Below are 10,699 nucleotides of genomic sequence, written 5' to 3'. Positions count from 1 at the left end.
GGGAAGTTTAATTGCTTTAACACACTACGCCGGCGATGCTAGTCGTAAGCCATTGCTCGCTGAATGTATTGAGCGTTTGCAGTATTAAACGTACAGAGATTCGTGACTCACTAACTGCGTCGACATTGATAGCTGAATAATCTACCTACAGCTGTGCATCAAACTATACAGCCGGCGGAGGCCTCTCAGTGAATAGATCGCAGTAGCGCAATGTGCCAGCAGCGATATACCAAGCATTGCTTTTATTATCATATCCGTGGGTTATTATCACCGTCTCAGCCTGAGATATCATTATAAACAGTGACACATCAAGTGTTGCTTTTATTGTCTTATCCGTGTATTATTACCATATCCGTGTCTATGTCTCGGCCCGAGATATCATTTCTGCAAAGCCATTTTCACCTCCACTTCCTCGCGTGTAACACTGTTCAACGCAGACACTGTTATTTCTGTGCTACCAAAATTGTACGTCACCAGCGTCTCATTCTCGGCCTGCGACTTGTTCGCGTCGCAATTAACCGTAAACGTAGAGATGCGCTTCACGTGCTGATTGGTCACAAAGCTCGGTACGTTTTCCAGCGCGCACGAGTACACCTCGAACTGTATGGTGGCCTGGTGCGGGTACAGGGGGGTGTAGGACTTGGTCACCGAATAACCCGCCGGTATCTTTTCGTTCTTAGACACGCCAACGGAGAAGGTATCGTGCACTACATACTGACGCAGGATGGAGTCATAGACGGCCACGTGTGCCGGGTAGGCAGATCGGTGGGTTGTTGAGCACTTGACACCATAGTGTACTGGTGATATGCGGGCTTCGACGGTGGCGTTTGGCTGCATCCCAAACCTGTATGTAGGTAGACGGCCGATACTTTGAGGTTCAACTTTTGACGAGGATTATTACTTTGAATATGGTATTGTGTATAAAGCAAGTTTTCGGCGTAGAGGCTCGACCGTTTCGCTCACTATCTATGGTCAGAGCGTCGGGGGTGGGTGGAGGGTTTAACATGATAGGTGTAAACAATGGCCGACCCAGATGACTCATAGGCTTCGGATGACACCGCTACCAGACAATTCCAATACTAGTGTGATAGTTATAGGTAGGCGAGAAGAGGTTATTAGAATTAATATGTAGTTCACCTAAAACAGTAATCCATCTACCTACTGTATACACACAGGTTGTCTCAGCATAAAGTAAATTCGAAAGTGTAAACGTGTTACTTACAGCACAGCTCCGATCATAACCGCTTGCCGTGGCTTGGGAGGTATTGCAAAGTGAACACGGTTGCCGAAGACGGCCTGCAACTTCGTTTGGATGTACCGTGAGCAGCTAAAGCCACCTGCCTGAGGGAATGGATGTGCGTGGGTTTAGGTATACGAGTTACTTGTCTCGGTAATAAAACGCACGAATTGTGTGACACAGCTATCCATACGATCTACAAGTAGTCTTCCCACTGAAACACAGAACGTGCCAGTGTAACGGGTGGTTGATCCTAGTTGCTTCGAATTAGGTCATGGGCAGACAACCAGCGATGTATTCGCTAATGCACTAAATGCGATGTATAGCGTAACAACGAGCTAGCAAGTGTACCACAATACAAGATACAAGTCGTATCACGCGTGTCCATACCATGAGGAAGTAGTTCATGCCGGCTAGCTCGGGTTTTTGCAGCAGATTCTTGAGGTGGTTGATAATGTTCTTCGTCGTATCTTGGTACATCATCTCTATCAAGGGCTCGGACAACTCGATTCGAGTGGCTCCATGAGGTACCACTACAACAGTAGATGCGATGTGTGGGTCAGTATACGAGATGAGGAGCAGATAGTTGGAAGTCCCTTGTGAAGGTGTAGCTGAAAACGTTATTGAATTGAATAGGCGCAGGAGAAGTCACACCCGAAGGCACTCACCGGGAGTCTCGTAGTGCTTCGAGTTGAAGCTCTCTACGACTTCCTTGAGATCCAAATCGAGTTCTGGGGTGAGGGATGACAATGTGTATGCGTATGTGTTAAACTGGGCATGGGGAATAGCCGGGCACGAAGCACAGAGATGTTACAATTTCGGCTAAACGTATAAACGGTATGCAAGGCTAACTAACGTATAAACTGCATACAAGGTGAATGTCTATTAACGTATAAACTGCATACAAGGTGAATGACTATTAACGTATAAACTGCATACAAGGTGAATGTCTATTAACGCGTAAACTGCATACAAGGTGAATGTCTATTAACGTATAAACTGCATACAAGGTGATCTAAAATATAAACTGCAAAACTGCATACAAGGTGAACTAATGTATAAACGGCATACAAGGTGAACTCTGAATTGGAGCGCCGAGGGGTTACCTGGGCAGGTGAAAAGCACTGCCATTGAGATATAGCGCTTCACCGTATCCTCTTTCAAAGAGATGAACTGCTCTATCAAGGTAAAATAATCGAGGGGGTACTGTTTCTGGAACAGCTCCAGATTACTTGGCCCCAAAAAGTCCCTCAGAAACGCTTCAAAGGCGCTGTCTATTGAGGATCCGCCCCATTGACCGCCAGTTGGTGCGATGAGCTCCTGCCTTTGGAGATAAAGGTGTTTGCCAAATTAATTTGGATATGTAAAATTGGGTTCAATCGTTGTGAACGGAACACAAACGTAGATTCTGAACTAACTGTGAGAACTTGCATACTGGGATGAACGTAATAAGTTTGTAATCGCATAAAGCGACAGCCGTCAACACGCTGATTGCGATAGTCATGAGGACTACTGCAATCACTTTAAAATAGCAACCGACTCAAGCAGACAAATACTCCACCCCGACCCCGCAGTAATTAATTAGACTTACATTTTCAAAGGGCTTTGGTTTGTGACTATGTAGTTGCAGATGTCAGCGGTACCACCGCCTAGATCAATGACCATGCATTTAGCGCCCTTCGCCAACAAGCCGGTCATGTTCTTTCCGATGGCGATTGCGGCTGCCTCCTGCAGTCAAGTACGACATATATTGTTGATAGGTGCTTTGGCACCCGTATTACGATATATACGGACAAGCCTGATACAAAGTCGCAACTAGATACAACGTGATATATCCCTGCAGGCATTCAAGACTATGATATACTCGCGTGGGCATGATGCAATATTTACAGTCTTTTTGAACAAACCTACCGGCTCCAAAGCAAGCACTAGACGAGTCGACATATGGTTTGGAATGAGACCAGCACTGACAGCACACTCGCGCATGATGTTCTTGGCCGTCTGAGACCATATGGCTGGTACAGTGATCACCCATCGAATCTCATGGACATGGATGTTGAGTGTGGTTTCATTTCGTATGTGTCCAACCGCAAAGTCCTTCAGCGCTTTGAGCGACAGGGTCAGGGCAAGCGTTAAGGGCACAGACCTTTCCCCATCCTCAGAGAGGACCAACGGCGATTCTCCGGGCTGGATGTCGTACAAACCAAGTTTAAATAGTTTGTACAACGCTAATGGAGTACTTGGAACCGATTGTCCTGCATCGTCCACTTCCTGATATTCCAGCGTGACCTTCTCGAGGTATGTCTTGTACTGTACTTCGGCTTCTCGGCCAAAAGCGATGAAGTTGTCCTGATAATCAAGCACCAGGATTGTGCTGGTTTTGGAGCGCAGTTCCTCTGACGGCGCCGAGCAAAATATTTGATCGCCGTTGGATCCTGCGAGGGAATACCCGATACCTGTGCATATTAAACAGCGAATGAATGTGTGTACTTTAGCGGTAGGTGTCAGCAGGGTGGGATGTATAACTCAATTAGGTTCTGTTGTATGTGCTGTACTATACTGCTCATACTGTACTATGAATGGCATATTGAGACGTGAACACAGTACGAACGAGTACACACCTGAGTATGCGGTACCTAAATCAATGGAAACCACAGCAACGGGCGGCAATTCAAAGGATGGATATGCTCGATTGCTGGTCATAGTGGTTGGTGTGAGCTTCCAGGTCGCTTACTGACAAGTGGACCATTTCTTCATACGCTTGCGATATTTAGGTTCGTTCTGGTACGAGTGTCGTGAAGTCGCTTCACTCGTGAAAATCAATATCGTTGCAGATCAATCATGACATCTCTCAAAAAAGTGTGTATTGTATATATGGGTCATACGTCACAATATTCTTGTCACATGGCCAAAACGAAGGTAGCCGTAGAGTATCAGGGAAAGACCGGAAGTTCATCCAATTGTGATAAGATCGCGTCTCGTGATGCTGATGTATATAAATTGAGAGGTCTTCACATGTTGAATTAATTGTGATGCTGCGAGTTTCACAGTGCTGGTGTTATCGAGAAGTCACATGAGCGTAATATTTTTTACAATTCAACCTGTATTTAACTTTCAGAGGTAAAATCGGTTGAGTCTTGCTGTATTCCTTGTGATCGGCACAGCCGGCGTTGATGCAAGTGTTGAGGCACGGGACACTCCAGGGTTCTCCATCCGCCTGCACCTTAATGCCGTGCATAATGTTTGATATCATAGCCTTCTGTACAATAATTTAGAAGGCTATGTTGATATACTCACCCAAATGTTTATATTGCCGCATTGAAGGTCCGAGTTATGCGTCCCGAATTTCTCGGCCAATTCGAAAGAGCAGCGCAAATACTACCCTACCAGTTGTGCATCATTCATTCAAAATAAAAAGTATACTTCGTGCAGGTCATTACGCGGAGAACTTGGAAGATTTTAGATGGCTATTTGTTGAATATTAATACTTGTTACCCACCGGCCTGTAACTATAGTTGTGCATATACTGTGACTTCTGCCGCGGGCCTTCATCTCGCGCTAAATCGGCAGTACCCTGTGAAAAGATCTGTTGTTATTTTTGGGTTTATCCTGCTATATACTCTTTGTACGCAAAATCCAGCTTGCACACTAAGCGTAGCAAAACATCGAGGCACAGCTTTTGCGGAATCTAAACGAGCTCTTGTTCAATTTAATATGTGGGTAAAATGGTAAATAGTTTTCACGTACGCTGAGTATGCAATTTAAGTCACTCCGAGTAAAGTCCGAGGCAATTTAAAAAATACTAGCAGTGCCATGACCATAATATCTCACTCAATAGTCTTATCCAAGGCAAGTTTTATCGTACTAGTCGGATACTACACCTGACGACGTATGGCTGAATACTTCTTATTTTACATCTGACTGAATGATTTATTACGTACGCAGTATAGATGAATACTTCTTAGTTTACATCTGACTGAATGATTTATTACGTACGAAGTATAGCTGAATATTTCTTAGTTTACATCTGCCTGAATGATTTATTACGTACGCAGTATAGATGAATACTTCTTAGTTTACATCTGACTGAATGATTTATTACGTACGAAGTATAGCTGAATATTTCTTAGTTTACATCTGCCTGAATGATTTATTACGTACGAAGTATAGCTCAATATTTCTTAGTTTACATATGACCGAATGATTTATTACGTACGAAGTATAGCTGAATACTTCTTAGTTTACATCTCACTGCAAATAAGCTATCCTGACGGCACGTATACTAACTTTCCTTCCTAAGTCACCGTCGTACATAATGAGGCAACAAAAGTCGTCTCAAAGCGGCTCTTCAAACTGTGTTGAAACACAGCCCAATTTCCTTTGACAGGTATGGAACTTTCAGGAATGAATAGTCAGGGAAAAGGAATGCACCACCACAAAACTCTTTTACAATATATCAGCCAATTTTCCCCCTTCATAAAATTACATATATGGTATTTCTCTTGCTTATAGTAAGTAACTGTAGGAAGAAATGATAATAGACAGGGAATTTGGCCTTTGGTGAGTCGCTGGTAAGCTAATTACGACAGGCGTGCGAGAAAAATTGAGCTGTATCCCGCCTCGGCACTAAATATCCCAAAGGTTTCAGCGGATCATGCCATTGACGCACTTGTGGTCATTTGCCGCGTGAGTTCAGCACAGGAGTCTAACAGTTGATGTCTATTGATGCAGATAGGGCAGTCCACTGTGCAACGGGCTTCTGCAGTTGATACCATTTTATGCGTAGTGATGTGCGGTACTAGGGCGTTTGATATGAACAAATACAAGTCTGGTTTCATATATGAAAAGCAGACACGAAGTGCTAAATCATAACTCACGACATGTTCGAGTTGAATACCATATGACTGCAGCTTTTGATTCGTCAGCATCGGTAACCATTAGGTTGGTGCGAATCAAATTACCCACGTGCGTTCAAGGCAATGCCATGATTTGTGTCATATCATATCGTTGTTTGTCCTCTGAGTGATCACCAATGAGTTTTCAGGCTCGAGTGAGAGAAGATTGTATTCGAATAAAAAATTGACATATGGATCAGAATGCATTTGTGCCGCGATGTGATACAATCATAAGCTAAATGATTTTATCTAATCCTGCTAGAGTACAACTGACATGTGTGTATAGTCACAGTCGTACCATAGCGTTCACGACAATGTCCAGCAAAAACAAAGCCAAGCGCAAATTGTCTCCCTGTGTAGTATGTGGCGATGACAACACCTTGTATACCACTGCTATGAGGATATCCGAGCTGTTTACTAAACTCAAAGGTATTGTGAGTTAGACATACCTCAAGTAGATTTTTCTTTGCCCTACGGTATTGGGTTCCGCAGCACTATGTTTGGTGACCATTCTGCTTGTGGCCGCCTTCTACTCCTTTGCTTTCACTTCTTGCTATATTTCCATTTAAGGCAGAGAACTTTGTATTCATGATAGGTAGGGATGCACAATCATCACAGGAAAAAATTTATCTCTCCATCTCTTTTAAACTATTACTCTGTCTCAATTCACATGTTGTACACTCCCATTCTATAGCTAACTGCGCTAACCAGGTCTGGCAGAATGAGCTCATCATCCAGAAGTGTAACGAATATCGATGCCGGATGGAAAAAGCAGAGTCACAGCTGAAGCGCGCGAAAATTGGTGAGCTATAACGCGTGGTTTATTCGTCAGAAATACCAAACGTAGATACTCTCCACTTGCGTGTGTCTACTTTGATATCGAATTTACAGACTCATATTCCTGTATCCAAATGATTAAACTAGATGCGGAAGCTGAGGTGAAATTGCGCAAGAAAACACTCGCGAAGCTTGCCTGCCAGCAGGTGGAGTCTATACATTTAATAACTTTGCTGAAGGACAGAACCGAGGAGCTGAAGCGTGCGAAAATTGGTAAGCAACAGCACGTGTTTTATTCTTAAAAGACACCAAACGTAGATATTCTCCACCGGCATATGTCTACTTTGTTGTCGAATTTACAGGCTATCATTCCTGCTTCCAAATGAATAAACTAGATGCGGAAGCCGCGGCGAAAAGTCACAAGAATACACTCGCGCAGCTTACGTACCTGCAGGCGGAGTGTGACAAGCTAGCAACTTTGCTGAAGGCCAAAACCGAGGAGTCGAATGAGTTTGACGCACGGTGCTCAGAACTAAAGAGAACTGTCGCGAATCTAAACAACGACAAAATCACATTGAGTATGTGCACCAAGAGACCTAAGACACGTTTCTAAGTCCTAGCTTCCGGGTTTTAACTTTATCGAATTTATTTAGTTTTTATTGACGGGGGTACCCATTGGCAGTGTATTGCTCGAAAGCTGAAGCAGCGTCTGAATCTAATTTCTGTCTTTTCAGGTCATCGACTGCAACAGTACGTACGTCCGGACAAGTGTGGCGACATAGTGAGTAGCTTCCCCACAGACGAAGCTTTCATACAGGAATGGAAGACTCTGTACGAGACCACAGCTATCAAATGTATCTTTGACCTGCTCGAACTCGGTGTCCCTCTGGAATACATTAGTCAATATACTCACAGTATAACTCAGGCAACCTACGATCAAGCCAACCCTTATTTCCATATGTTGCACAGCATCAATGCACTTTTCCCCACCACTCAGAATGCTACAGAAAAAGTCATCTCTTTGGTGTGTAGCGAAATTCGCGACAATTGGGATGTAGTGTGTGGAAATATACAAAGTACTAATGCGATAGGCCACACCCAGCCCCCAGAGTATGCAACTCTGTACACCCACTGCCAGATCTTTAATTTGTGGTCCAGGGTGCGAGGCTCTTCGGTGCTATTAGGGATGGACATAACCTCGATTGGACAGGTACAAGTATACAATCCTAGTACGATGACCATTCTGGATCAGGTGCATCAGAACGCAGGGGCTTTCATACAGTGTATGGTACTATTCCCAGCGATCTATGACGGTACTCGCGTGGTTGTGAAAGCCCTGGCGTATCCTTTGGTTAGTACAGGACCAAATGTCCATCCTTTGGATAATACAGGGCTAAATGATCATCCTTCGGAGAATCCAGGGCCAGATGACGACGAACACTACGATATGTGTTATGACATTACGGCAACTGACCAGGGTTCAACTTCAAGCGACGACATGCTGTGTGAGAATGGGGAGAGTACCACGGCTCTACCAGGAACCACAAGCAGTAGAACTGAGGAATTGGTTGAGATTACGGTTGGCGATGGAATGAATGTAAATGCACACAATAGCAGAGATTCGATCATCTCTGCAGGCAATGCGGTTGCTTTGGAGACGGACCACTGCCTAGAACAGACACGTGTAAGTGAGGAATATAGTCACGGACTGTCTGATGAAGGAAAAGAATCAGCACCAATACAGCCTCGAAACTTCGAATCTGCATCTCTGATGAAGCCAAAAGGGCCACCCGTTGGATGCTACGAGCGTGTTGAAGTGCAGCATAATGTACAGCGCTAAGCGTGGACCGAATCCTTTGAAAGCAATGCTACGGGAGTGTATGAGCTATACGCAATACGTGCACAAACTTCATCTACGCATGAATAATATATGACCCGCACTGAACGTCTTGAATGCCTCGAAAAAGTGACCAGCCGTATAATCCGCGCACCGAACGAAAAGGCAGAAGTCGTTGACGCATGTCTCTGAAGCAGCTTTAAATAGAAAGGGTTGGCCTATTAGAGACAGGAATGTTTGGTATATCTCTGGTGCATGTATACGTGCACACTTGTAAGATCATAGAAAAGGAAGAACAGCACATGGCTGAAATCTTGGTGATGGTGATGGTGACGGTGATGGTGTTGGTGTTGGTGATGGTGACGGTGATGGTGATGGTGACGGTGATGGTGACGGTGACGGTGACGGTGATGGTCTCATTCGCAGACTGAATTACAGCTGTCTACTAAGTACAGGCTTTATTTTGGGCTTTACCATATCGTATAGTATCGTCTCAAGGTTCAATAAACCGTTGCACTGATAAGGATACAACCGATATTGAACTTTTTGCGCTTTTTTAAAGTGACCGATAGAACCAAAGTATTTAGAGCGAGAGCGAGACTGCGATATTTACATAGGTACATAAGTATATGTACATATGGATGTAAGATCCATCCGCCAGTCCACCACCGTATCATAAATACATAAATATATGTACATATGGATGTATGATCCATCCGCCAGTCCACCACCGTATCATAAATACATAAATATATGTACATATGGATGTATGATCCATCCGCCAGTCCACCACCGTATCATAAATACATAAATATATGTACATATGGATGTATGATCCATCCGCCAGTCCACCACCGGATCGAATTGGTATAGTCTACCAGTTAGAACACGCCAATATTGCTTTTCAGATGGTTATGAGTCATGGGTCGGGTCACTACATATTTCGTCCGCCAAACTAGGTAAACATAATGTACACATACTTCTAATCATCACATCTATTTAACTACGTCGCGTTTAGGTCTACCTTTACTTGTACATGTTCCAGAAGAACATGGAGCGAACCCTTTGCAACGGCATAGAGTGTTACTGTGCCTGTGAAGGGTCTCGAGTGAGAGCCCCGATCTTTATGTCTGCATACACCACAACGAATATACGCTCAAGTTAATTGTAACACAAGGAAGCTCGAAACATTGCGATTTCGAGTCCAGGGGTCTGATGCATGGCGTCTTAAAGTGCTTAAACGGGCCTATATGATCACTATATTTCTTTCACACGTTGAGTCAAGAAACACTGAAACAGTCAATAGTACATTTGTAAATGTTTGCAATCCACAAGCTATATAGTCTCCATTTCACCTGATTGAAGTGAGGAATCTAGTGTCTAAAGACTTTATAGTGTGAAAGTGAGAGAGGACAGGCATTATGGAGCCGGAAACTGTATTGGGCTACTTTATGACCGCCTTATTTGGCTTCGACACCGATAAACTACAGGCGAATACCACGAGCAATAGACCTAATAGCAATAATAATAGCAATAACAACAATAATACTCATAGTAGAAGTAGGAAAGATAGTCTCGCTAAGGATGATACAGGAGCTGTTGCAACTCGGTTTGACCTGGGTAAGTACCGTGCGACTGTGTTCAGTTTGGATGCAATCACACAGCAACCCACCACCATATTGGGGTACTTCTTAGTCGCTATGTTTGGTTTGCCCGAGATCGAGGATATTGAGAGGGAGCGTGAACGTGACAGTATATCATTTCAGAAGATGAGGACTCTTCCTATTGGTATGACGTCTGGTTTGTCTAAACACACACTAATGTATACGTTTAGATGGTGTATACACATTATGTATGTATTAAATTTTTGCATATTTAGAAAATATGTTTGCAAGTATAAAATATATAAAGACATATATACAGTCTATGACTAAGTTCAATTATATATATATA

The 10,699-nt window shown here is 43.7% G+C and overlaps 3 protein-coding genes across 3 annotated transcripts; 2 read left to right on the top strand and 1 right to left on the bottom strand.

Moving 5' to 3' along the window:
* Window positions 1-328: 328 nt before the first annotated feature.
* On the bottom strand, window positions 329-3,940 carry SARC_05997 (hypothetical protein; the record flags this gene model as incomplete). The annotated part of the gene is made up of 8 exons (XM_014300114.1): window positions 329-844; window positions 1,223-1,341; window positions 1,628-1,770; window positions 1,906-1,968; window positions 2,344-2,561; window positions 2,829-2,965; window positions 3,149-3,693; window positions 3,859-3,940. 8 exons carry the CDS (start codon window positions 3,938-3,940, stop codon window positions 379-381), a joined length of 1,773 nt encoding a protein of 590 aa, XP_014155589.1. The 3' UTR covers window positions 329-378.
* Window positions 3,941-7,043: 3,103 nt separating this feature from the next.
* Window positions 7,044-8,749, top strand: SARC_05996 (hypothetical protein; the record flags this gene model as incomplete). The annotated part of the gene is made up of 3 exons (XM_014300113.1): window positions 7,044-7,182; window positions 7,272-7,487; window positions 7,644-8,749. The coding sequence occupies 3 exons, from the start codon at window positions 7,044-7,046 to the stop codon at window positions 8,747-8,749; spliced, it is 1,461 nt and encodes a 486-aa protein (XP_014155588.1).
* A 1,008-nt stretch (window positions 8,750-9,757) lies between these two features.
* On the top strand, window positions 9,758-10,562 carry SARC_05995 (hypothetical protein; the record flags this gene model as incomplete). The annotated part of the gene is made up of 1 exon (XM_014300112.1): window positions 9,758-10,562. A coding segment is annotated over exon 1 (395 nt), but the record flags the coding sequence as incomplete, so codon positions are not given.
* Window positions 10,563-10,699: the final 137 nt, after the last annotated feature.

Source organism: Sphaeroforma arctica, assembly GCF_001186125.1.
Source record: "Sphaeroforma arctica JP610 unplaced genomic scaffold supercont1.411, whole genome shotgun sequence".
NCBI classification, from domain to species: domain Eukaryota; class Ichthyosporea; order Ichthyophonida; genus Sphaeroforma; species Sphaeroforma arctica.
The sequence above is the reverse complement of the archived record's forward strand: the minus strand, read 5'-3'. Positions and strand labels throughout refer to the sequence as shown.